The sequence below is a fragment of the Orbicella faveolata genome, unplaced genomic scaffold (genome assembly GCF_042242905.1).
Source record: "Orbicella faveolata isolate gen_17 unplaced genomic scaffold, um_ofav_v1 contig_34, whole genome shotgun sequence".
Lineage (NCBI taxonomy): Eukaryota > Metazoa > Cnidaria > Anthozoa > Scleractinia > Merulinidae > Orbicella > Orbicella faveolata.
This window is the reverse complement of record NW_028301563.1, coordinates 30,738,579-30,765,380: the sequence shown is the minus strand read 5'-3', so window position 1 is coordinate 30,765,380 and position 26,802 is coordinate 30,738,579. Positions and strand designations below refer to the sequence as shown.

Sequence of the window (26,802 nt, the reverse complement as noted above, 5' to 3'; positions counted from 1 at the left end):
TAGCACCCACGGGTGAAACGGGTAACCTGTCGGCCTGAGATCCCTGTTTGTGGGGCGGGGTAAGAAGTAGAGGGAGGAGGGGTTTTTTCACATGTTTCCATGAGAGTTTTAGATCATGAATTAAAAGATTGTTATTTTAATGCATAATCTAATCAGAATGCTTATTCCTGGAAAAAAAGAAATATTTTATGAGACGAGCAATCATTGCGCTATCCAGCGCGTCCTTTTCATTTCTTTGGGATGTAATCCAGCCGGAACTCATTCAACGGAAGACTACATCCAACACACTAATGAAAAAGTGTTTGAAATTGAGATCATTTCTTCTCAATGCGTTAAAGAAGAAATCAACCATGAAAAACGCTTTTGACCGCGCCAACAATTAACATAACTTCCATGAACGCGCCTCCTGAAGGAAATTAAATTGCAAACAATCTTACAAATTCAATTAACGCGCTGAATAAAGAAATGCGGAATGCAAACGACAAACAAATTTGTAAATGCTTCTTTCAAGTTTTGACTGAGAGTTGGTCTCAAGTCAGTTTCTGTGCTCTTTATATCTAAACTGGCGTTTGTAAAATTCGTGAAGGCTATAGTTGAATGGGGAAACTGCGAATTTGAGAACCCCTCCGCACAGAAATCCACAAATTTTTAGTTCAGCGAAGCGTTGTGTAGTCTCAATGCAGTATAAACCTCTTTTTTAAACCTTAAATTGCATTTAAGTCCCATTTTTACACTATAAACCCATGCGCGACGGCGCGCACGTGTTAAAACGTCAGTTTACAGGCGCAGTTTGAAAGAAGCGCGGTCTTGCGTGAAAGTCCGCTGTCGGCCTTCAGTTAGTTTATTTAGCCCCGGCACTTAAAAGCCAAACTAGTTTGATTTGATTGCAGACAGCTAGCTATACATGCGATCCCACACTCAGTGCGCAGCGAAACTACAATATTTATCATTTCTGTGATCAAGCCACAGTGTGTGGTCTCGCTAAGCGGTGCGGAAAAACACGCACAACAGCACGCACCATCGCATATCGCTTGCAAACGTTTCACGAATGTTAATAACGTAAAGCGTCACGTCTCGACAGATTACGAGCTAACAAAATAGTCCAAGTAACTTCTAAATCCATATTGTCATATGTGCGAAAAATTTATCTGTTCTGGTTCATTGATGAGAGGAAATAACTTAGAGAGGCCGTAGTGCTCTGCACACGAGGAATCTATCATATAAAAAAGAACTATGTGACCCGTTATTTTGGTCAAAACTGTAGAATAACCGTTAAAAAGAAACTCGCTTTAACACAAAATACAAATCTCCCTATTTACCAAAATATTTCTCACCCTTTGTTGATAATTCTCGATATTCTCCCGACCTGCATTCTTCACGCTATATTAGTACCGTGAGGAGAATTCAGATGTGGATCTCTGTTGGTGTCAACAGTGCTTAGATGAAGTAAACCGACCGATAAAGGTTTCGCTATTCTGGCCGAGTTTGCGCGGTTTCCGTTTTTCTTTCCATATAATGACTGATAATGATGTCAGTTTTTCCAAGTTTCTGACATTTCAACTAACATGTCACAGGGAAATATGCCAAAAGAAAAAATAGCAAAAACAAAACAAAAAAAGAAACTACTTGAGTTAATTAAAATCACTTAAACTTGTCTTAAGGTCTTTCTGCTCGACAGAGCATACATGCCTTGAGTAGCACGTCACGCTCCAGTGAACACCGTGATTTATTAATGAACAGGTCGTGAGCCTCTATTCTTAATCCATTTCCTTTTGTTTTGCTTCCCATTGTGGTGGTGCTGTCGAAGTAATCGAATTCGAAATCTCCTTGTACTTTGTAGCGTGAAAACCGTGGTGTTTGTGGTTAAATCGTTTTGGGCCGAGGAGCACGTCAGGTTTGAATCAAAGAATCAAAGCCAGGCTACGTGGTTCATTTAAAAATGACCGATTTGGCGGGCAAAACGCCCGGCGGTGTTAAACTTGCCATCGGTGAGAGAGAAATGGGCGAGGGTTTAGAATCCTGCGAGAAGAACTTCGAAGAGTTTGACTTTAAATGTGGGCAAGCTCCCGCGGCAGAATCACTTCTAAGGGAAACTATAAGTCAACTTGAAACGGCTTTACGCGAATCGACGAAATTACTGTCACAACGCGACAATGAAATTAACTCTTTGCGAAACGATCTCGGCCTATGCCGAGGGGACCGGGAAAACAACATTAGCGCAACTCTGGAAGAGGAAGTCAAAAAATCTCAGATGCGGGTTATCGATCTTGAAAAGGTTATACAGCAGCTTCAACAAGACATCGCCATGTACAAAGCTGAACGGGAAACCCTGGCAGCAAAGGAACAAGAACACGAAGGGGGTGTCGCCGGCCAAACTTGTTATTGTGGATCGCTGTGTGGTGCCATGAAAGAAATGGTAGAATTAAAGAAAAAATTGCAGGTAACGGAGCAAAAGTACAGCAATCTCAAACGCGCTTTCAAGAGCTTAGAACGAAGTAAGGTCAGGGTTGGGGTCGCGCATCGAGACAGTCCCTGTACTATTAGTTAAATGGACAAAATTGAGAAAACAAACATGCCATATATTACATGACTTAATACACTGTGATAACAAAGCGATGTTTTTAATGTTAACCTCTTGTTAAAGACAATGGGAGGGCCATAAAGAGAGTTTTCACTCAATGGCTCTATTATATATCTCAAAGGTTAGATTGTAACCTCAGGGGCGTGCTAACGTATTAATACGGCCTGTTTCACAACTAGCACCTCCGCGCGGGTCTTTGGTTGTTTATGGCGGGAAAAGGTGACACAAGCGGAACCTCTGGTGGGCCTGTGAACGCTCGCCACCTGCCGTGCACAAGCAGTAGTTAATCAAAGATAGCTTTTGTAGCAATAGTAACCTTCATATCACACTCAGATAATACCAAATTGTAACAAAGTTGTTGAAAGCGTCCATAAGAGATTTTGTTTTTCCTTCATGAGGAAATTAAGCCAGCGATAATGACCGGAAGGTGATAAGGAAATACGAGAACATTTGTAACCGAGATATCTGAAGGCAATGTTATTCAAGATCGATAAATACCAAGTGTCATTAACTAAATCGACAGCAAACACAGGTTGTTTATTTTTTATCAATATCTATGAATCAAAGTCTATAATCAAATTGCAACGATAAGTGGTATGAGTGTGTTATAGTTTAATGTATATAACTGATTATCAATTAAGAGAAAAAATATTTTTCTCTCGATAATCATGAATTCTTGCAAAGTCGAGGAGCCATATTTAATTGCATAATTGCTTACTTAAAATAGAAAAACAAAACAACTTGGCATTCTGTTCTTTAAACCGCTCTTTTATGAAGTAAAAGATATTATAGTCAAATAGTGTTAGACCCAAAGCAGCATATTAAGCTCTAGTTATGCAAGAGTTCAATTTTTTACAGTCAGTTGTCAGTATTGGATCTGGTTCTATAAATAGCTTGTGAACGGGTATAAGCGAAACGAGATGTTTCATCCATGCATGACAAAGGCCTATAGCCAAATCCCGGACGAGACTTTTATTCGAAGAATAAATAAATACAACCACCATCAATTAAATACACTTACTAGCTGCATATACGTGGTGGATATTTATGAGTTATCACAACTCAAATATCGCATTAAATGAGCCTCAAATTTCACCATTGGACAAAAGGCCTGTTATTTTTTTCTTTGACAAGGTCTTCAATTCATTCAGGAACGCGTATTACAAACAAACAACACGAGTCTTAGCGTTCATACAACATATACACTAGCTATGGAGTTAAAGAAAACCACGACGGCAACTGTAACGGGAATTAACGTCCAGCGCTAAACAAAAGATTTAATGCGCAGGACAATGGCTGTGCACGTGCGTTATAATTCTTGGTACATTTCTTTGCCGTCCTCTACAAAATAACAACAACGTGAAATGACCAAATTCTGCGTTGTCTGAAGAACGTAAATCACGATGGCTAATTTTTTAAAATATTTATTCCGATTTTATTACCGTGTCTCAGATTCAGTTTCGTGATAGTTTTGAGAGTGATAAACAAAGTAAATGACTTTAGGGTAACGCGAGATTTGTAGGTAAAATATAAAATCATTTTAATTAATCGACGTTGTCCTCGGTGTCGCCGTTGTGGTTACTTAAACTTCCTAGTACTAACTCGAGTTGTGTCAGGTAGTGCCTAATTCAGTTCAAGTGAAATGGTAACATCTTTCTAGAGAGTTTTATTGTTATCATGCACCGCTAGAGAAAGTCATAAACATTTCTGTAACAGATTTCACTGACATGTACGACAAAGGCCTATCTTACCACTAAGGCCTATTAAATCTGGCTAAAAACAGTAAAAAGAGAATATTTGTTGAGTATCGGGTGTTGATTTCAAAGGGAAAGATACTTCAAGGTCTTCAGATCGAGTACACTAACGCATTTTTGATAATTTGTTGAAACGCAATCAGCTAACGCCAAAATCGAGCTGAAACGAATTGCTGTTATAGACGATGGGTCACTCTTCAAAAAACTGTTCTCAACTATTTATCTGCCGTTTCTCCTTTCTCGCTCTCACCGACAATAAAACGGCAGTTTTATTATTTTTTTTAACGGTACAACACGACTGCACGCAGAGAGATATACGGCCGAACTAACAACTGAGAAAGATTAACTTTTACTTCAAACACATCCATGTTTTTCCCGCTTCTGTAGCTATCCAACCAAAATCCCAGCGTATTACAGGACTTGCCACTGCTATTACACTGAACTACTATCAACAAAATTGGCAACTTGAGCGAGCAATCAAGCAGACGGTAGTTTTAAAGTGGACATTTAATAATGTCATGAACTGACAAAGTAGCTCATTACTAATCACTTGTTATTTACAAAGCTTAAGCACTACACTTAAGAAGTTTTCAAAAAGTCGTATGTTGTTTATTGTCTACTTTGGCAAATAAGACGAATCACAAGAACGAGATATCCATGCTGGAAATCGGCAAAAACAACATAGCAAACTTCAGTGGTAATTTAGGGAGGAAACTTGTCAGACTGATTAAGGCGACCGTTATCACATCATTATTTCCCGGGTCTTTTTTTAGCTCTCCCTTCAACCTTACGATATATAGAAACATTTTGCTCGATAACGTTATCTTGCATAACAAATTACTCTCAAAGTTCACGTGACGGTTTCCACCGGGGCTTTCACAGCCTCGTTCCCAGTGCTTCTCAAAATTTCAATGGAAAAAGCTCTGGGAACTAGTAGATTGGAGCTTTCAGCTTTTGTTTGGATACTAGGCGCTAACGCTTTTGTGCACAGGAAAAAAACAAAAAAAAAATTAAAACAAAACAGAATTGTGGGTTACCATGGTACGGGAATTTTTGCTGAGTAAGAAAAAAAAATACTTCCATTTAATGTTATAAAATTTCCATATTTGAGCGTTTTAATTTCTTAGATTTTCAGTCAAGAACAATCACATAGTAAATTGTTTTAATTCATAATCTGGTTTAAGATCCGCACGGTCATTATCACTGGTGTGAGTGCTATTCGCAACAAAATAATCTTCCAACCTGGTATTGATCAATAATCAATAAACAACCGGCTTAAAGTCTAGCTTCAATATCCCAAGCACACGTTACTTTGTTCTCTTGAGAGCTTTAACACGTGAAGACGGTTCTGAAAGTGCAAGCTTTATAAAGGTATGATTTGTTTTTTATTGATGTCTTATTTAATTGTTCGTCTACTCGAGAGTATAAAAACCATTATCAGACGAATTTTTGTAAACAGTAAACATTTCACTCTCTTGAGACCTATAACCCATGAAGCCTGAACGTGTTCACCCTGTAAAGTCATTTTGTTCATTGATTTCTTCTTTCATTGTTTGTTTTTCTTTGTAAACAGAGAACATATTTTGTAAACAGATTTTATTTGTACGTATCCCTTATTTATGCACTTCACGAGTTTTGCCTGACTCGTTGATTTGCAACCTTCCCTATCGCTATGAATTAACAATCAGAAGTAGCACCCCTGGGGCTGGCATTTCACATCACCCTCCCGGCCACGCAAATTCGATCCCAGTGTCTTTTACACATTCATGTCCGCCATCTTGGATCTGAACGCGCCTGCAAGGCCCTGGTGACAAAGGTTACCACCCGCGCGCAATTATGTTCGTTGAACAGGTGACCGTTCCCATAAATCCTCCCTTAGGACAGGTACTTCCGGCAGTGCAAACCACGAGCCGTCAACAAGTCTATTTTTATCGCTCTTTGTTCACATCAAAGCACATCAGCCACTGTTTCGCCACGTGATACGGTTAACCAAATTACCATTACTCTTCAGAGAAACTTTTTTCATGTCTTCGATGGAGAATTCTCCCATTAAAAAGGACGAGAAGACGGCTAAAAATATCACCCATAATTTGGACGACTTCGAGATTGACTTCTTTGAAGACGACTCCGATGAAGAAGAAGAAGATAATGTTGATACACGGCAAGATAAAAAAGAGTTTCTCCCTGATACAGTTTCTGTAACATCGAATTCTTTATTGAGGGCAACGATTTGTGAGCTTGAGCGAGCGCTGAAAGACACGAGAAGGCTGTTATTTGAGAGAGACAAAGAGAGCAGCGCCTTACGTCAAGAAGTTGAAAAAACACGCAAGGATCTTTACAGGGAGCAGCAAGCAAGGAAAAAACTCGAGCTAGAAAATGAATCCAACGCCGAGAAATCTCGTAAGGAAGAAACCGAGAAATCCAAACTACGCGAGGAGATCAACGAATTGAGAGAAAAACTGCGGGAATTTGAAAATCCGCACCAAGGCGTTGACCCGGAAGAAATAGTTCCTTGTTGTTCCTCTATGCATGAATTGGTCGAGTTACAGCGTAAATTGAAAGAAACTGAAAAACAATTAGAAGATTTTAAAGTAAACAACCAGGCTGGAAGCGAGCAGAAAGTTATAGCCACTAGGCACCAGCCCACTGGGAGTACTGGTGCGACCGCAAAGACTCATCATAAACAGACACAACGAGAAATTCAAACTCAATTGAAAATGAAATTTCTGCGAGATGCGTTTTTTTACTACATGATAGATTTTCACGCTGACGAGCAGATAAAAGCGATTTTAGCAATTCTGGATTACGAGGACAGACGAGAGGATATTGTCATAGAATCACATAAAATGCGCAGGCAGGGAAAGAAATTTACAGTGACAGAAGTTTCCAGTAGGTCATTGACGTTTGTTCAGGAAGAAAAACTTTAAATATGCCATCTCATTTTGTTAAAGATATTTCCTCTTGGTATGCGGTTATACATATTATCCCGCAATAAATTAAAGTAGCGTTTTAAGTGCCAGCGATTTCTGTATCAGAACAAATGGTTGTTTTGATGGAATGATGTTTGCAGGACCGTCTTGCCTCTCCCTAAATAAACCGTTTTAAGTGATAGCTATATGTGTTTCAGTAACAGCGCGCCGCGGAGCAGGGATGGCGCAGTGGTGAGAGCGATCAGCTCTGACTAATGTGGCCCGGGGTCGATCCCGGCCCGGTGCCATATGTGGGTCGGTGTTTGTTGTTGGTTCTGGCCTTGCTCCGAGGATTTCTCTCCGGGTTCTCCGGTTTTCCTCCCTCCACGACTGAACCAACGTCTTTTTAAAATTTGCTACTCGACCAGGATAGAGGACCCGCGTGGAAACCAGCCAAGGCTGAAGTGGCTTCCTCTCTAAATATTGTAATTTATTTGTTCAGCAGCATAAATGCCTACCTGGACCTACCTTTCATCAGACTTCCAGAAAAAAGGGATGATTTTGTCGAAAATCACCGTGGAACTGAATTTGAACCAAAGGGTCGCACACGGGGTGCTGTGTCGGTTGCCCTGAAATTTTTCAAAACAGATTTATATTTTCTTTTGATTCTGAAAGTGAAGATAAAACAAAGATATGAAACAAATCGATCAGATTTGGAAAAAAAATGGAAAGCGTTCGACAACTCGCTTTTCAATCGCTGTCGCAATGTGGGATAATCGTTGTGTCATTTTGAACAAAATTTGCAGTTTTTGACAAAAATTCTCGAGTTAAGCATTAGAAGAGGTCTTATTATTCTGTTAGCTGCGAAGAAAAAGACTACTGTCAGGAGTCCATCACTCCCTGATATTACCTGTCCGTTCGGTAGGACAGCTCGGCTTCACCGTATGCGAGGAAATTTGGCAGGAGGCCAAACAAATTGGCCCCACAATCCCTAGCCTGCGTCGCAGACGCAACCTACTAGTCATTTACGGGTAAATTTCCGTCTGCGACGCAGGCTACACCATCCCTTTCCTGTTTAATCTCTTTTATGGTAAGCACAAAAATGTGGGTGTCAGGATTTAGCCTTATAAGACTTTTCTCGGGTCAACTCACCATTAGGCCTAATTTGCATCCCCACCCCCCGATACCCTGTCTCTTCTATACCTGAATACCACGTCTCTCCCCTCTCCTTCCCCCTCTTCTCCCCCTCCCCCCTCCCCCCACACTGTGAGCTCTATACTCTTTCAGTAGTAGGCTCCTGACTCGCCGTGAGTCCAAGTATATTTCACTGCAGATGGTTGGCGGGATATGTGATGGATGACGTTCCGGTTGTGTTGGCAATTTCCGCTAGAAGAATGTCTTGATAGATAAACTCAATTTGTTCCCGATTAAAACGCTCCTTGTTATCGCCTCAGCACACGATATTAAACTGTTTTTGCAATCTCTTTTTAGTCGATAACGGGTCAGTGTCTGAAATCAAAAGCAAATGGCAATTAAACGTTTAAATTGCTGATAGAATGAAGTGTGGGGCTTACTGGAGTAGAGTGCTGATTTTTATCTCTCCCCTTACCCGCGGGTCCTGCTCGCGTGTTAAGCGAAAGCGTTTTTGTTTTTTTTTCATCTTGGGATTGACAAAGCGAGCTATTTTAGCAAATCGATTTATTTAGCTCTTTGGCTTTGAGGGGGTCTCGACCGGTATGGATCAAAGGGTGAAGAAGATTGTTTAAAAACATTTTTTTTTTTATAATAAATTGCTCTGAAAGCTTTGCGTATTAATTAGCTTTAATATGAATCTCTCCACATCTCGAATTGCATTGGGTATCCCTTTGACAAACGTTATCTCCTCCATTTCTCGTGGACATTTTTGTTGCTGACCACTCGATGCTGACCGCTTTTGCCCGCGGGCAATGAGCTCAACCGCTGTGAAATTTAATAACCGTAATCAATCAACAAAAGCTTTATCACTGACTCCACAAACAATACAGTGCCAGCGAGTGCAAGAGTTCTGAGATGCATGCCAGTCCTGCGGTAATTAACCGTGTCCATCAACTGACATAATAACCCGACAAAGTTCCAGAGGTGTTATGTTTCTCTTTCAATTCCCCAACAAAGGAAAAGACTAGCGATTGGTTCGGAATAAACCCATTTGTCGCGCAAGGCGGTCAACTGCACGATTTGATTGACAGCTTCATTCTTCAGCAAAGTAAACCGGTCATGCCGATATGTCTATCCTTTGATCGCTAGAGTCGTGTTTCGTCCACCTCCAAAATACAACTTCGCAAGTTCGCAGTCCATATTTTACTGCGCAAATTTGACAGCGAACAATGACTTGCTTGTACAGATTATTGATAGTAAGTTTTGCGCTTTCTTCTTTGCCTTGGGGCAGCAAAGTAACAGAGGCGTCGAAAGTCGTCAAGAATGGAACAACGCAGAAGCAACTTGAAAGTGACATTGTGAATCGCCTTTCATTCGGACGAGGAAACTCTCGGCTACTTCAAACCTCGCAAAAGAAATGGGATTCCAACGCTGAATCCTCATCGGTCCTCAAAAACGGAACCACCTCTGCGAAGCTTCGACGTGAAATTCTCAACCTTTTGGGCTTGCCTCACAAGCCGCGAATAAGTCTCAACACTCGGCTTCACGGTCGAAAGATGTCTGCACCAAGGTACATGATCGATTTGTACAACAGTTTGGAAAATAACGCTAGTGTGTCGAGCATAGAAGGTGAATACTGCTGCAACGACACTGTAGCAGATTCAAGAGCGTCGGGCGCAGACACCATTATGAGTTATCTCCATCACGGTATGTACAGACATCATTTGCCTCTGTTTAAAGCTTACGTTCGTTCGTTGAGGGCTTTCTTGATTACGATCGGTAGATAAACACTGTTAAATTGCGTAATCGCTGCTGGGAATTGATGTTTTTATGTGGTCTGGGAGTAGATAATTAAAAGTGAGCTGTAGATTTGCACAATGTTTAACTACGAGCTATAGAGAAATGAAACGACATCGGTGCGCGTAAAGGGTTCGGAAAAGCGGGTTGGTGGTAATCAACATTGGCGTCAGTCAGCGCAAAGTGCGAAAGCGATTACTCACAGAAATAGGCCTCTAGTGCAGTTAGATGTACAACACAGTGTAATCAAACATAATTCAATCGTTTCAATAGGAATTCTTGTAACACTGTTTCAGGGGAAAAAGCTCAGGAACCAATATCATTAATGCATCCGCGCGCTGTTAATCGAAAACGCGCCTAACTGAAGTAAATTTATTCAAGTCGCTACACTTTACGTCTCGCTGGAGTACTGAACTGTCGGGAGATATTTTAATGCGGATGGTTTCAAATTGTGGTGGTTTTCCGGCCCTCGTTGTATTTGTTAACAATATTTGCATCTTCTCAGCAATTTTGATACCAGGCCTAATATCTACAGAAGCCTGTAGATGTTTGATGAAAGAGCGAATCCAACAGATAATGTCTAAAAGCGGAGTTAGTTTTCAAGGAGCTGACAAATAATGGGATTGGAAAAAATGATCAAGAAATTGCTGTCAAGTGAAATCTTTTTATAACTGAATGCGACAATTTAAAGATCTTGATCTAACTTGCTCGCGGACGATGTTGGCTCCTTCAGATTACTACGCACGTATTTATGTCAAAGCGATATATACTGTATCGGAACAGAAATTAATTTTACCTATTTTAGTTACACCTTATAGCTAAACCTCTTTCAGGCTCTACTCCACATATAATTCTCCTCACAAAATTCCATACACCGCTCCTGAGACATTGAGGGTACATGAAGAGAATGTCCACGAACATTTTAAACAAACCTCGAGAAATTCTCCCTTCCGGACGACTTATGAGGTATTGATATTCTATTGGAAGAAAATCGCTTTTGGTCAAAGCTAACTTTGTTATCGGACATGGCACATTACTTAACAAGAGCTCCTTGTCTAATACACGTTTTGATCTTGTTGAGATGGTGCTAAATGACAAATAATTTAAAAACATACAATCATTTTTCTCTTGTTATATCATTATCTCGACTTAATATAAACGAACAAAGAGTTGAAAAGTTATTGGAAACGTCTCTAACGTATCAATGCGGATTTAAAGCTGGTAAATAAATTGTGCCGTTAACTAAGGTTCCATTTCTTCCGCGCCAGAAAAAAAAATTGGCTAAACAGTTACAAGATAAAAGGGCAAAGCATCGTTTGAGTGAGTATATAAACGACGCGCTTCAAAATGCGATAATTCCTTGCCTTGCACAAACATTTTGAATGGTTTCGCCGATATCACTCTTTACCTTTAAAGTGTATTAATCTATCAAAAATATTCTCGGCCGAGACTGCTTATTGTTTTGATTTATATTTTAGAGATTTAGTGATTTAAATCTTGATTTCGTGACCAGACAAATGTAAACTGCTTTTCACCGCGTCGACAGACGGGTTTTAGATTTGAATCACCTAAAACTATGACAAATATCTAATCTTGAAAATGCACTCGTCGACACTCGAGTATTATTTGATTAGCTATAAAAAGTCTCTTAACAGTGTGACGTTACTCTTAAAAAATCTATGTTGGGTTCCTGGCAGTGCAGCGAAAAAATACTCCAAAATACTTGGCAAGCAAGTTAGCGGAAATAGGCATATCACAAAGTGACAAAACTGCTCAATAACTTTCATTTGAATGGTCACACACTAAGGTTTAATCCACAGACTGACAAGTAGGAGCCACCTTGTACAGCATAATAAACAGTACCACATGAAAGTACTGCTTAATAGCTTTCATTTGAATGGTTACACACTAGGGTTTCATCCACAGACTGAGAAGTTAGAACCACTTTGCACACCGCAATAAGCAGTACCGCATGAAAGTACAATAGCTTTCAATTTAGGTTAATTGTAGACACTGACTATCGGACCTACTAAGGTTTTCTAAAAGTAATGGTATTTCCTCATTGAAATACATCTGTCCTCGGTCAGTGAAAGCTGGTTTTATGAGATGAATGGGTTTGACAAATCTCTTCATGCCAAAAAATGTAAGAGATAAAGAAACACTCAATCGAACTGACAGTACTCAACAGTTCACATAACCACCTGCCAAACCCTTTAAAACCCTGGAGAACGGTCCTGTGAATATAGCTTTCATTCAGACTAGGGGATATCATTCTTATAGAAAATCTGACTTTACCAACTGACAGGGTCAACTGGTTTTCTCTGCATGAACTGGTTATTTTTAAATGCGTGATAATAGGGAAAAGATTGAAACGGGAGACATTTTAGCACAAAGCAAAAATTGAAATTCGTGCCCGATATTTAGAAGCCCTAGAAGTCACGCGATGACATTTTCTCCGCATTTTTCGGGTTTGAAAATGCGCTAAATTTGTCCATATTACAATCCATTTCAATGGGAAGTCATTCTCACGACTTTTAATGGTTTCCTGTCACGTCATCGGTTTCTCGAGAACTGCTCTAGTAATTGTCAATTGTGATGTCCCGCTGAAGAGTGGAACAGTGGCCCACAAAATGGAAACCATTGTTAGATTGTTAAATATATTTAGTCTGTTGGATTCAAAGTACCTCGGACGACGCAAATTTCCGTTGTTAATTAATTGCGTACTTTAGTTTTGATTGGAATTTTTGATAAAGGAAGTCTGGAAGATGTACTGAACTTTACGATAAAGAATCGCCTTATCGCTTGAATCAGATGTTGCTATTTTAAATACTGCAAATTGTTTTTAATTATCAATGTTACTGAGTAAAACACTGAGTGATCTCGTTTTAGTTTAAGTAGCAATTTTTCTTTATTAAGCGCCTTTTCTGATTTAATGGCCTAATTCTCCTTCTGTAAGGTCTGTATTTTCATCTGAAAAGTACAAGTTTTCGTGATTGCGTGAGCGGGGAGCTCTGGTTTAGGAAGGCCCTTAAAATTGAAAGGCGTCGAAGAGGGAAGGAAGTATGGCTAGTCAAATCCTACTTTTCAATCATCTCTCCTATGGTATTTTAGAAAAAATGGAATGAAACTCCGATATACGTGCGGGATTGAATAGCTTTTTGTTTGAAGAGGGAATTTGTTGAATATTTGGGATTGCTGCTGATAAGTTCTTCCGTTTCTTTATAAGTAGACTACATGTAAAATATCTTCAGACGATTTTAATTTCGGACCAAAAAAGTGTCCGAAGTAAAACCGTCCAAAATTTTTAGGCGTCTGAAATTTTAAGCGTCCGAGATATTTTCATTACAGTGTAAAATTTTTAAATAGCTCCAAAGCTCTTACTTTCCTTTGTGATGCGAACTCTAGCTGAGACACTGCTTGACAGACGTATGGTCTTGATAGAATTTGTGTTATTTTCTCCTCGGTATATCTCTAAAACCTTGAGGATGCAGTAAAACTATCATTTTCACAGATGTTATTTCAGTCTAATTCGTGTTTTGTAAGCGTTAATTTACCTCACAGTGAATTTTCACAGTGTCTGAAATTTTGTCCGAAATTGTCCGAGAACAGATACAAGTGTCTGAAATGAGACTCCCGAAAATTTTTGCAAGTGATGTACTATGTGTTTGTCTGTTCTTCATATCTTAGGACGGATTACGTAGCTGTACAGAGATCTTCTTATTGGTTGTTTCTTCAAAAAGAAACAAAAACTCCTTCAAAACGGCGCAACAACCAATCAGATACACTGTAGGGACTGCTGTAGATCTATGCCATCAGAATGGAATTTTTACGGGTACATTGAATCGACGGGGGGTGCGGGGGGGGGGGGGGGAGAGAAGAGACAGCCATTTGCAATTGCTTACCTTAAGTCCTGTACATCGAGGTTAAATTTCGAGGATCGTGTAGAGTGCTTTTCCCTTAAGGTTACAGTATACCTTCGGGTCGGCAATTTTCTTCATATTTGGATTTTGGGGTCAAAATAGTGGTCGAGGAATAATCTCTAATTTCTGAAAAATTTTTTTGAAAAAGGCTAAATATTGGCGGAAAAATGGCGGTTTTACGTTTTCACCGGAAGTAAAAGTTTACCTCTTGATTGACAGCCCTATGGCGCGTATGCAATCAACCGAGACGATTTTCGCGGGAATTACCTATATGGATGTCACGAATTGACTACTCAGTTGATCAGCATTGTTGTTCTGACTACCCAGCATTTTTGGTATTAGGCGTGTCTCTATTAAGTTATAAGTAAACATAGACCACGTTTAAACCATGGACCGGTTCGAAAAAGCGAAAACAGCGAAGAACGAATGAAAATACATCAATGAGTGAAGAAGGGAAAGTTCGCCACGCGGATGAAGCTATAGTTATCGTTTAAGGCGGGCAAATATTCGTGGTAAGAGAAAAGAAAGGTTCTGTAAAAATTTCGGAACTTGACAGCAATAACAGGGATGCTGACAGAGACTCTTCTGATGAGTCCGATATCGACGAATCGTCGCACTCATTGAGACCATTTGAAGTATAATCCATGCACAGTTGCCTACACACAGTTGCTCTCGGCGCTTTCTTTTGTTTGTTTTCTTCGCTCAGCCACTCTAACGTTCGTATCCTTTTTAGTCTTCCCCATTTTGCCAGACCAGCTTCAAGAAAAACCGAGCTACAGAAAAATTATCTCTCTGCCTTCGGTTCCTTGAGCGCATTGCGAAACACGAGTTTTTTAGAGATTCGCGCGTAAATTTCACCAGGAGGTTAACGGTAGTAAACTTTCCCTGCACTGATTGGCTTAGTTATCTGAGAACCCAGTTGAAGGCGTTTGTGGGCGGAGTTTGTTTGCGAAGCAGAAAATTTTTCTTAACGCTGTTTTCTCGAATAAATTTTTTCACTTGAAGCAGACACTTTAAAGAGTTATAACTCAAAGGGAATTTGTTCAATTGCTCTTAAATTTGGACAGTGGCTAGTTTAACATATAAACTACAAAAGCGTGTCTGGGAATTGTTAATTACGAAATACTTTTTCTTCGAGAGCGATTTTTGTACGATCACTCCACATTTTTTTAATCCTATTTCGAAAATGTTCTGTAACTTTTTACTGCAATTGAATATGCCAAAACGCAGACACGTTTTTTAAGCGCTTTGGGCCCTGAAACCGAGGAAAAAATTAAATTGGCGAAAAACGAAATTCGCTTTGACTTGTAGCTTTCGAAAGGTGATTCGGGCGCTCGCATTTAGTGGTCGTGAAAAATTCGACAATTCATTTTCTTTCAAATTTCTTGGTATAGTTTGATAGCCAGCTCCATAAGCTTTAATTTGATATAGGGGCTTAGGTATCTACAGCTTAAACTGCACGCGCTACATCGCTTGCGCGCGAGACACCCCTGAAGGTATACTGTAACCTTAAGTGTCGAAAATAATTCGAATTTTGGTTTTTGCATCACTACGCTTTGTGGTTTAAAAATCTCGCGCCACTTTCTCGTCCAATAAGAAGCAAACCCAAAACCTCGACTCAACTTTTTCCCGCGCTTTGTGGCTACGTGTGCCTAGTGCGAGTTTTGATTGGTTCACTGGATTGTGTCTCTGTTGTGATTGGCCAACGTAATGACTTTAGTTTTGCTATTCGACACTCGATTGAAAACCGCTCTATCGCGAAATTGCGCAACGCTTTTTCAGTAAATAATGCGAGAAATAGACGACTATGGAGCAAGATTCCATTCTTTGCTCAACGAGTGGTCACGACTCGTCTTTACGTTGGTTATTTGCGTGTGATGTTGCTAGGAAGATCAATTACCACCGACGCTGCAGATTCAGTTGAGATTTAATCTTGGTCATCGTAATACTTACAGGAGATTTGGTGATACATTCGTGACTGATGGCAATAAGTTTATAAGTTAATTCCTAAGGAAGATAAACATAAGCTTCCTTATTAGATTTCTGTACATTCTTAAACAAACGAGACATTTCTAGCCGGTATGAGTGCTGGCGTCTTCGTGCTCAAATAACAGACGAAAAAAAACCCGGCTACTTTTAATGGATTTCTCACTTGCGATCGAAAAACAAAAAGTGTGCCTGACGAGAAAACCCGCGGGACAACCCGACTGATAGTTGATGAAGCCGAAGGTCGAATTAACTATTACCTCATAGAAACCGAGAGCGAATAGTTTAATTGTTTTTTTTTTTTTAGATTCCTAACAGAAGTTTACTTCAAATAACAGTTTCCAGTTACTTGTCTAGGTATTATTTGACTTCGCGCCGAGTTTAATATATCCATTTGCCACTAAATATTCCTCCGAAACTCTGGAAAAACGATAATAACGTCGCCATATTTTAGAATAGACGACCGAAAGCCTCTGCACACTCTGACTAATTAAGAAATAGAAAACATGTGCCGTGTTTCTATCAAGTTTTAGGAAAACTCTACTAGCGTTCTATCACGAATGGGGTTCTCTGATTGGGTACTCTGCTCACTATCTATTCTTTTGTAGATAGCGAGTAGCCTAACAGCGTGCGCTAGTTAACAAAATGACGGCCGCTTCTGTGAATTTTCCAGGTGCCTGTGAAGAGGGTTTAGATATCGTTTTAAACGCCATTTTGTTAACAAGGGCACACTGCTACGCTACTCACTATCTATCACAGAATAGATACTGAGTAGCGTAGCCAATCAGACTACAGCATTTGCAAAAGTTCTACTAAATATTTACGTCTTTCTTTACACACAGTAAGAGGTGCGCGGCCAAAGATTTCCAAGCGTCACGCTACATTTCGGTTCAAGATGGAAACTCCGCCAGGCGAAAATATCACAGCAGCCGAGTTCCGAATTTATAAAGAGCAGGTTTACAGTGGGCAGGCTACAGGACAGGAAAACAGGACCTACCTCATTAAACTGTATCAGGTATGTAGCGTAATGTTTGTGTAACAGCCCCACTAGATCGCGAGTTCACACGAGCCGAGCGGACAACGCGTATAAAAAACCGGCGCGAGTATAATTTGTTAGGAGACGCCCTATAGGATTGCAATCTGAGGTCCCATGGTTAGTGCGCTCGTCTCCGGGTCGAGCGGTGCGGGTTCCAGCCCTGGCCAGGGATATTGTGTTATGTTCTTGGGCAAGACACTTCCTCTCACAATGCCTCTCTTCACCCAGGTGTTTAAATAGGTACTGGCAAATTTAATGCTGGGGGGGGGGGGGGGGGTAAGCCTGCGATGGACTAGCATCCTATCCACGGAGGAGTAGAAATACTCCAAGTCGCTTCATGCTACAGAAACCGGAGATAAGCGCCAGCCTGATGAGCCACTTGGCTCGTATGCGGACTTTACCCAAAAATGTAAGAACCTGTCTAGCGAAGTAAGATCAAGCAGGTTCTGATATGTGGGTACAGTTAAATTATGATAAACAATTTAACCAAGGAGTGTGACTTTGAGATTGCAAATTTATATTACAAGAAAATAGATAATATGGTGGTGAATAGATACTGTGTATTCAAGGACCACACCCCAAATTTATTAATTTTTCTGGTAATCAACAACTATATCTCCTTAACAGAAATTAAGAACCTAATGAAGAACCTACTTAGCCTAAATTGCCAATAACTGCCCCAAAATACAAGAACCTATTTCGCTGGACTTAAAAAAGTGTAGGTTCTTACACGTGGGTTTTAACTGTACTCCGTTATCGCTTTAATCAGCTTTTTTTTCTTTTTTTTCTGCTTAGGTTATCGAGCCTGCAAAACCGCTCGTGCTACTGGATACAAAGGTGCTTCGAAGCTGGGAATCGGGTTGGCAGCCATTTGATATCACCCGTGCTGGCCGAGCTTGGGCTGAAGACCCGCAACAAAACTATGGAATAGAAATGTCGATACATACGCTTGCAGGAGTCGAATTAAACTCAACCGCCGCCGGCTTTGTGGGTTTTCACGGTCCGCAGGAGAAGCGCCCGTTTTTAGTCTCGTTCTACCGCGGCCACGAACAAGGCGTGTCGTATCAACGGTTTCACCCGCTGAAACCGCGTCGACGTCGCTCGTCGCGTTCCCTCGGACCGAAGTTCACCAACGTTGGCGGAAACTTCAAGAGCTCCAGCAAAAAGGGCTGCAGTCGTCGAATGTTGTACGTCAGCTTCCAGCGGCTTGGGTGGCAGGACTGGATCATTGCGCCGGAGGGATACTCGGCTTTCTTCTGTTTCGGAGAATGTTCGTTTCCCCTCAGCGCGCAAATGAACGCTACCAACCACGCCATCGTGCAGACTCTGGTGCACCTCATGAACCCGACAGTGGTACCCCAGCCGTGCTGCTCTCCCACCAAGCTCTCGGCCATCTCGGTTCTCTACTTCGACGACAGCAACAACGTAGTCCTCAAAAAGTACACGAACATGGTGGTGAAAGCGTGCGGTTGCCATTAGTAACCCGACAGGCGAATTGCTTCTCTCCATACCACGTGTGTACCATCTTATTTGTCACTTGTTTATATGTTTTGATGGAGGAAGCTTCGATTGATAGGAAAAATATATCCAGAACAACATTGGGAAGCGACGACTTATGTCAACTTCTTGACTGAATGTTGACCTCGCATAGCCGATTACAACACTCTAGCGGAAAGATATTTGGTAAAGGGATAATTTTATGTGTTGGCGCATATGCAATCTACGGTGGGAGCCCATTCGATTATGTATGCGAGTTAGCTAACTCCTCGCGAGTGACCAGAATTAATCTTTCAGACAAGAGGAGAAATTCGATGCTCAGTACCAGATTTGAAATTTTCCGTGTAAACTCGTTAACATCTAACGTAAAGTTTGGACATCAGCCATTCTGCTACCCTCCTACCCAGAGCTACCCTTCTGCGCAGACTTCTTTATGGTTCGTCACGCAATGGGGCGTTAAGATTGCGTGACGAGCCATAAGAACGTCTGCGTAGAAAGGTAACGCAGACATTGTTTTGGTCGTCACGCACACAAAATGCTAAAAGAATGTCTGCGTAGAAGGGCACCACTGTGCTTTGCACGAATTATGGTCGGTGATTGCTGAATTGCACACGGTTGATAAGAAGGCGAGAAAAGCGTGTAGAGTCGGAAAAAAATTGGAAATCCCCTCTTCCAACCGTTTTCACGACCGACTCCCGCAAGAGTTGTTAATTCGCTCCCGATTGTTCCTTACATTGGAATCGAACGGGCTAACTGTGTTTGCACATGCGCCGCACCGTGAATCCAACTCCTTATTGCTATTTCGATGACTGTTAAACAGAGTATTAGAACAGACATCTCGAGGTCACACCTGGTTTTTACTTGCTAGCCAAACATAAGGACAAACACTAGAGTCTATTCAAACGCTGATAGTAAAAATCAGATCCGTGATGAATGATATATACATAAAATAACGTGAGAACTTTGTCCAAGCCCATTGTACATAGAACCCCCCAAGTATCCTTGTCATTTCTTTTGTGATTGTTTGGTTAGGTAGCCGGTCGTTTTGCCCGATAGCCAGTTCGCCTGATTTCACTGTCCCGGGGGGAGCTCCCATGTGAAAAGGACGGGGGTGCTTGTCGGAAATTTTGAAAGGAACCCCAAAGAGGTACTAATATCCTGTTTTATGGGGATGGTTTGAAATTTTTTTACCCTTAAGAGGTACCAATTCTAAATCAACACATTAACTGACGCTGAATTTTTTCGGCTCAATACTCTAAAAAGGTACCGCGAAGGCTCCTGTTGTGAGATCATTTTGAGGCTGAGAACCCCAAGAGATACCAAATCCACTTTGTAAACCCCTAAAAAGGTACGTCGAACACCCTGTCCTTTTCCTATGGACGTTCCCCCGGGGTTACTGTAATTCGCCCGGACTAATTTCTTTCGCTCGAACTGAAAGTTAACAGAAGGATGTGTTTTCTTTAAACTAAACGAGCTAAACAGACAACACTGGAGGTATAATGAAACAAAAGTACATAGAACATGTTTATTTCTCGTTCTCTAAACCATTGACCACGGAGCGTACGGTGCGGGCGAACCGACTATTAGTCCCGCGGGCGAAATAGATTCGGGCAAACCGACTTTTAGACGAAACGACCGCAATTCTTTGGTTAAACAAGGTTTGTAAACAGGGGATGAACAAGAGTTTAAGAATAAGTAAAGGATATTCATACTTAAATGACACACGGAAAATGAACTCTATAATCAAACGCTATTTTACAGACGATCGGCCTAACATTTCTCCTTACTGTTTCCATACATTTTCTCCATTTCCCTTAGGAGAATTCGGCTTTTATCAGATCCTTCATTCTAATGACCAACCGAACTGAATTTGTTATAAAAACGGTAAAGAGAAAAAATACTGAAATATTGAAATATTGCGTTGATGTCGTCGTTCTTTACCCTCGATTTTCTTTGTTTTGTTTCCCTTAAAGTTCACAGTGACCTAACTCTGGATCGAAAAACCTATTATTATGCATTATTCAAATACAGATATTAATATCCCCCGGGGGCATACCCCGAGCATTTGACTTGTCGATGCGCGCCCGCCTTCCCACCCTCCTTGCGGGAAAGGAAATTTTGCGTCAGTGGCTGATACTGGGGCGGGGAATTTGACACCATGTGGGAGAGGTAGGGTGCGATTTGAACAAGTTGCCTTCATGGTGACGCATTGCAGGACGAGGGCCAACGCCGTTCAGTTTTAAAAACACGTGGATCAAAGGTGATACCCTCAAAAGGGTTTACGTTGTTTGAAGACATATAATAAGACTCGCTTACTTGTGATATTCATGTATATTCATATTTCTGGTTATGTTTTTCTATCAGATCTCGGCCTACAATCACTTGAGAAAGACATCTGTAACAATTTCCTTTTTCCAAATGTCTACCAAGATTGCTACGATGTTGTCAACAATAAATAGCTGAATAAGTGGTTAATTCCACAGTCGACAAATTGTAGCCTGCGTAGCAAGCGTTTCCGTCGTTGAAGCTTCTTCTGCATTCTGGCTGCGTGCAAATTGCTCTCGCTCCAATCTGCGCGCGCCCGCCAGAATGCGGAAAAAGCTCTTCGTATCATGGGAACCCTTGCTAAGCAGGCTACCATATTTACGGCATCCTGTTACAACTAGCAAATGAAGAGAATATTCCAAAGATGTACTTTGTGCTCATAAAAATCTCTGAAAGTAGTAGCTAGTAGTTTGCAGGCACAAAAAGTTTCTTGCCCCCGACGGCGCCCTCGACACAATCTGATTGGCGGAGTGAAGACTGGAACTATCGAAGGTATCGCTGACCATTTTCCCGCGGCGCAGACCAACATGGCGTCCAAGCGGATCCTGACAGGGCAAGCAATGTCATCACTACAATCAAGTTTACCTTTAGGCCTTTCAGCTGCGTTAAGAGAAGAGAAGAAGACTACCAGGCCAACTAGTGTACAGCAATTAAACGAAATATCCATAACGTTACAAGGGCAGCAAACTGTCCAGGAGATCGTCAATAAAGCGACACAGCTGTTCCAATGTTTGCAAGAGACAAGCATGGTGGTAGACGAAAAGTCGAAACAAGAAGTACGGAATAACAACAAGAAAGTACAGGAGACTTTGAATGGCTTGAAAGAGCTGTTCTCCCGCCTGAGGATTTTCTATGATGAAAGTAACAGGCGTATAGAAATCCCACAAGGAGAAGATTTAGAGGTTGGTTTCGTTAATTTCTTTAGTTAGCTCTCAAATCAGCTACTGGTGCCCCCACCGGGGGGAGGGGGGTACTACTCATATGTAAGCTATGTGGGTATGTGCCGCTGTGAAGGGTGTGGTTTTCAGGCAGTTTAGTCTGGGGTAGGGTATAGAAATCAGACAGTTTTCATCTAGAATAGGATATAATTTACCTGGAAAAATGACTTTGTAAGATTTTGAATTAGTTAGCCTATGTTGTACTACGATAGTGATTAAGTTTCTGCATGGAAGAGAGGCAGTCTGGGATAGGCAGGCCTTCTGATATACCGTTGGAGATATCGTTATGGAGCCGTGAATTTCAAGTAAATCCGCAAAATCCCACAAAATTCACAAAAACATGCAAAATACTGTGAAATTACATGTAATTAGAAATTGTACCAAAAGTGTGTCGGTACAACATATTTGAAACTTATCGTGGCTGTTGGGGCTGTTTACTTGCTGTAAACTTGTAAATTTATCTGAAACTTCATCACTGCAACAAGTAAACAACATCCCAAAACTACTAGGTGTTCTTAGATTAATGTTGTGAAAAACTGGGTACTCACTGTGGCCACGATGTAAAAAGCTTTGCCATTGGCACATTTCCTGAGCACATTGTTGTTAAAAGAGCAAATGACGACCTCTGTTAAAAAGAACCTCATGGTCAAACAAATACAAACACAAAGGACAGTCCAAACGAGTTGCTCAAATTTTCTAGTAAAATGACCAGTTTTACAAAGACAACACTTAAAAGTAGTCATGTTTCTGTTGCTGTTGTTATTGCATGGACTAACACTCATCGTTTTCTGAAAAAATTTGACAAAATAGCCGTCTTTTTTAGTTGAAAACATTCATCAAAACAGTGCAAAACCGATCACTTTCCAGCAAAATTTGCCCAGAAAATCCCACCAAATCGGCCGTTTTTACTGATTGTTTTTCAGCTAAATTTGCCCTAAAATTTCCGCGAATTTCCCTTGAAATCAGCCATTTTTTCTGCGAAATTAGACTTTTTTTCTGCGACCTATCAGAAGCCCTGGATAGGGTGGGGATTTTTGCTGTTTAGTCTAGGATAGGGTTGCAAAGTCAAGCTGATCGTGGTCTAGTATAGAGTAAGGGTTTCAGTGCCCAGCGGCACACCTCTACCCAAAGATTTATAGATTACCCCCCCTTTTTTTCCCGCCCGGGCTGGTGCCCAAGGGATAGATCGCATAGTAGTGATTATTAACATGGATGTTTTGGAGGAAAAATGAACTTGAGATATAAAGCTCTCTTTACTGATCACAGAAGATTAACACAATCTGAAACATTGTACATTAGAATGTATCACCATTTATCAGAAGAAAGTGAAATACCAAATTGTGCCAAAGGTAAAACTGAATCACAACACTGCACTACATGTAACTATGTAAGAAGTTGACTTAATGGTGTTCTGTGCTGAAGATCTTTGACATTACACACATGCTACTTGAACCTGAATTATAACTGTAAGCAGTTTGCATAACTCAGCTGAAATTGTTTGTGCATACATTTTACCGTCAAACCAGATATGCTTCTGGCAAGAAATGTGCATTGTTGTTCCAATACTGACAGGCAGTTTTCTCAAAAATATATATATATATTTGAATGATAATAAACAAAACAGCCTCCATTTGATGCAAAAAGGCTCAGATATTTGTCCTTTGACATTATCTGTTCCTCAAAGGTCACATGTTTCCTTAAGCTACACTCTTGGAAAACCGTTTGCTGCTCGAACGGATAATGTCTGTGGACAAATATTTGAATATATTTTTGCGTCCAGTGGAGGCTATTGTTTATATATATCTTGCTGATAATGTTGCCGTGTTTGGTTTCAAACTAACAGCTCAGATAAGAAATAGTTATTAGCATATTTTTATTGTATTTGTATTTCAGGTCATGATTCCCTTGAAATCTTCAGAGGAGGAGCCTGAGATGGAAACCTCCAATGAATCTACTGCTCTCCAGATTGAACATGACACACTTCAAGAGGTAATTTATGATTAAAAAAATGTTAATGATGAAGTAATATATCCTGGGGGAATGGGGGGGGGGGGGGTACTGTGCAAAGTTCTATACAGGGAGGCTCCACCCCTAGGTGCAACCCCTCACCCTTTTGTATACCAATTTGACAGAAAAAGTACTCCTTCTGTACACCTTAAACTGAAAAAAGGCACTCCTTTAGCACACCTTCATATCTAGCCCATATTATGAATAAAATCGCTGTAAAGGAAGTCTTTTTGTCATTTTCATGCAGTGCCTAATAAAAGAAATGATAGGCCATAAGGTCCGTCTGTTCATAATAATATTTTAATTAAGGCCCTTTAAAATAACTCCTACCCTTTTATATACCTCAACTTGTGAAATCTCTACCCTTTTACATACCTGAAGCCTGAATACCCCTTTCTCTTTCACGGAGTCTCCCTGCATAGGCCATTATAGGGAGTGCTGGGGGGGGGAGGGGTTCAGACCCTGAGGGGGGCATCCAGTGAGAATGGCTGTTATTGCGGTTGAGGCTGCGGTCAAATATTCTTTTGTTTTAAAAGGCATGTAAAGAAGGTGAAAGGGTCAATACAATGCAGAATTGACTCTTTCGCCTCATTTGTGTGTCAAGCTGCTGATAACTGCAATAACAGCTATTGGAATTTTGCCATTTCTGGAGAAATCAGCAATTGAGTTCCTCATCAGAAGCCCATTTTTTTTTCTTTTTCAGCCCCTAGCCTTTGTGTTGTCACTTGTTTAAATCCCTAGGGTTAGTATTTTGTTTGTGGTCTTGACATCTGACACAATTACAATTCGAGCAGGATAGAGGTCCCACATGAAAACCAGGGGGGGGGGGATAAGGCTGACGTGACTTCCTCTCTAAACAATGTTATTTTTCACTGAACTTATTAGAGGAAATAGATGGTCTGTGCACAGTCTACTGTGAATAGCAGGTGTCTGTCTGCCCACAAGAGGTTCCACTGGGCATCCCATTTTTCATGTAGTAATGAAGGCTTTCCACAAGGGGATCCAGGACTTTTCAGGGGGGGGGGATAGCTGGTACCTTGGAATTATTGTAGAATCAATGGGACATGCCCCCAAAATGTTGAAATTTGAGAACTGGAACCTGATTGAAAACTGTTATAACAAAAATACAAGTGATGCCACTAAGTAGAAATTACCTGTCCAGAGCAATTGCCATAATATTCAAAATCTTTTTCAATTTCTTTTATGTTTTTTTCTCCTAAAGCACCAAACCCAGCCCCACCCCCACCCCCTAAGTCCAGAGAATTTGCCATAATATTCAAAATCTATTTTAATTTTTTTGTTATGTTTTCTTCTCCAAAAGCACCCAATCCACCCCACCCCCCTTCTAAATCTGCTCCTGATTTTCATTTGTCATTCCTCTTCAACAGAAACTCCGAAGCAAGAATCAGGAAATTAAAGACCTAATTGACAAACTTAGAACATTGATGTGGGATGTTAACACCATGATGGCTCTTAAACCAAGCTGATATTCCACTGACAATGAATAACATAACAGAGAGAATAAAACCTACTACATTCTCAAACTCAAAATATTTCAGAGGATCCAGGTTGCTGTCTTCTCTTTGTCACGCAATAATACCCTGTCACGTTGTGTGACAGAGAGGGTCAAACTGTTCTGCAGTTACTTGTAAAAAGGTGAACTGATTCCAGAACTATAATATATGTACACGGGACACTGACGGAAATCCCGATTTTTCAAACCTCTCTGCAACTCATTGCTCCCTTAGCAACAAAGTTGGTAGTTCGAACCTCCTGATTTTTCAAGCCAGTTTCTTATTCCTTGAGTGGCTTGAAAACTCAGGGTTTCCTATCTGTACTTGTAGACTTTTTGAACAACGTGGGCTCTTGAAATTTTATTCAAGTGAGTCACTTCATACGTTCTTAAACTTGTTATTTTCTGTCATTTTCGAGCTTCCTCATTGCAAAGGATAAATGTATGCAATTTTACACCGCGTGTTTCTTGACTTGAATTTTCATTTCTACTTTTAACGTCTTGGCAGTCTTTGATCTGGACATTAGCGTGGAAACTTACAGATACGAGAAACAATCTAAAAGCGATACGCTCCGTTGGAGATTGTCAGACTTTTTGTACGCTTTGGAAGCGCGATGGCTCGAGCGGTCCGGGCTCGAGCCCTAGCCAAGGACATTGTGTTGTGTTCTTTGGCAAGACACTTAACTCTTAGTGCCTCTCTCCACCCAGGTGTACTGAAATGGGTACCAGCGAATTTAATGCTGGGGGGAACCCTGCGATGGACTAGCATCCCATCCAGGGGGGATTAGAAATATTCTTGGTCGCTTCATGCGACAGAAACCAAGATTAGCTCTGGCCTGGTGATCCACTTGGCTCGTATAAATACCTTTGTACGCCTCGAGAAGAACTGCCACGAACATAAAATGTAAGGGGTGCATCTTTTGAATGCACTGTTCTTTTTAAGCAAGTTTTAATTCGTTTCTTCCAACCTTCGCAGTATAAATTTGCACGCTCTTTTAGGACTTGAAAGAATTGTGTGAATAACATTAACTTTCCCTGTTACTGTGTTGTATTCCCTGTTTTGTTTTCTTCGTTTAGTTGTTTGTTTCTGCCAGCTTCTTATCGCGGTAAATCGAGTTCACTCATGTTTTGACGCCTATTATTTTAATGATGTTAGTCAGCTATTGTTTAAAAAGTTTTGTCGCATGTCTTGGGAAAATTAACGTAGTAGGCTGGACAAAACTGTTCTGGATGGACGTTTTACAAGAAAAAATTAAAACAAACAAAGTGACACAAATAATTTTGTGATTGTCTTAAACTTTACTAAATTCCACACATGGAAACTTATTTTTATATGGATAACACAAGAAAGGCTTGCGTTACACCTTGTCCAAATTTGGTAACTGAGTCACAAAAGTATGCAAAA

General features: G+C 40.7%; 3 protein-coding genes across 4 annotated transcripts; all 3 read left to right on the top strand.

The window, feature by feature from the left end:
* Window positions 1-1,758: 1,758 nt before the first annotated feature.
* LOC110048888 (uncharacterized) lies at window positions 1,759-7,452 on the top strand. Its single transcript, XM_020754646.2, has 2 exons — window positions 1,759-2,543; window positions 6,187-7,452. The coding sequence occupies exons 1-2, from the start codon at window positions 1,940-1,942 to the stop codon at window positions 7,260-7,262; spliced, it is 1,680 nt and encodes a 559-aa protein (XP_020610305.2). The 5' UTR covers window positions 1,759-1,939; the 3' UTR covers window positions 7,263-7,452.
* A 1,435-nt stretch (window positions 7,453-8,887) lies between these two features.
* On the top strand, window positions 8,888-20,528 carry LOC110048880 (bone morphogenetic protein 7-like). Its single transcript, XM_020754636.2, has 3 exons — window positions 8,888-10,085; window positions 16,924-17,096; window positions 17,913-20,528. The coding sequence occupies exons 1-3, from the start codon at window positions 9,608-9,610 to the stop codon at window positions 18,594-18,596; spliced, it is 1,335 nt and encodes a 444-aa protein (XP_020610295.1). The 5' UTR covers window positions 8,888-9,607; the 3' UTR covers window positions 18,597-20,528.
* Window positions 20,529-21,411: 883 nt separating this feature from the next.
* On the top strand, window positions 21,412-26,438 carry LOC110048864 (mediator of RNA polymerase II transcription subunit 30-like). Of its 2 annotated transcripts, none has more exons than XM_089270746.1 (3): window positions 21,412-21,841; window positions 23,771-23,866; window positions 24,588-24,900. In XM_089270746.1, the coding sequence occupies exons 1-3, from the start codon at window positions 21,467-21,469 to the stop codon at window positions 24,615-24,617; spliced, it is 501 nt and encodes a 166-aa protein (XP_089126872.1). In that variant the 5' UTR covers window positions 21,412-21,466; the 3' UTR covers window positions 24,618-24,900. The 2 variants fall into 2 exon arrangements, with proteins under 2 accessions (XP_089126872.1, XP_089126871.1); XM_089270745.1 differs by lacking the exon at window positions 24,588-24,900 and adding an exon at window positions 25,273-26,438 and having other exon boundaries at window positions 21,421-21,841.
* The last annotated feature ends 364 nt before the right edge of the window (window positions 26,439-26,802 follow it).

Coding starts and splice junctions, on each gene's coding strand:
- LOC110048880 (XM_020754636.2), top strand. CDS start 9,608: ATGACTTGCTTGTACAGATTATTGATAGTAAGTTTTGCGCTTTCTTCT. Junction 10,086..16,923: donor TATGAGTTATCTCCATCACG/GTATGTACAGAC, acceptor CTTTACACACAG/TAAGAGGTGCGCGGCCAAAG. Junction 17,097..17,912: donor ACCTCATTAAACTGTATCAG/GTATGTAGCGTA, acceptor TTTTCTGCTTAG/GTTATCGAGCCTGCAAAACC.
- LOC110048864 (XM_089270745.1), top strand. CDS start 21,467: ATGGCGTCCAAGCGGATCCTGACAGGGCAAGCAATGTCATCACTACAA. Junction 21,842..23,770: donor CACAAGGAGAAGATTTAGAG/GTTGGTTTCGTT, acceptor TTTGTATTTCAG/GTCATGATTCCCTTGAAATC. Junction 23,867..25,272: donor AACATGACACACTTCAAGAG/GTAATTTATGAT, acceptor CCTCTTCAACAG/AAACTCCGAAGCAAGAATCA.
- LOC110048888 (XM_020754646.2), top strand. CDS start 1,940: ATGACCGATTTGGCGGGCAAAACGCCCGGCGGTGTTAAACTTGCCATC. Junction 2,544..6,186: donor AGACAGTCCCTGTACTATTA/GTTAAATGGACA, acceptor TTCGTTGAACAG/GTGACCGTTCCCATAAATCC.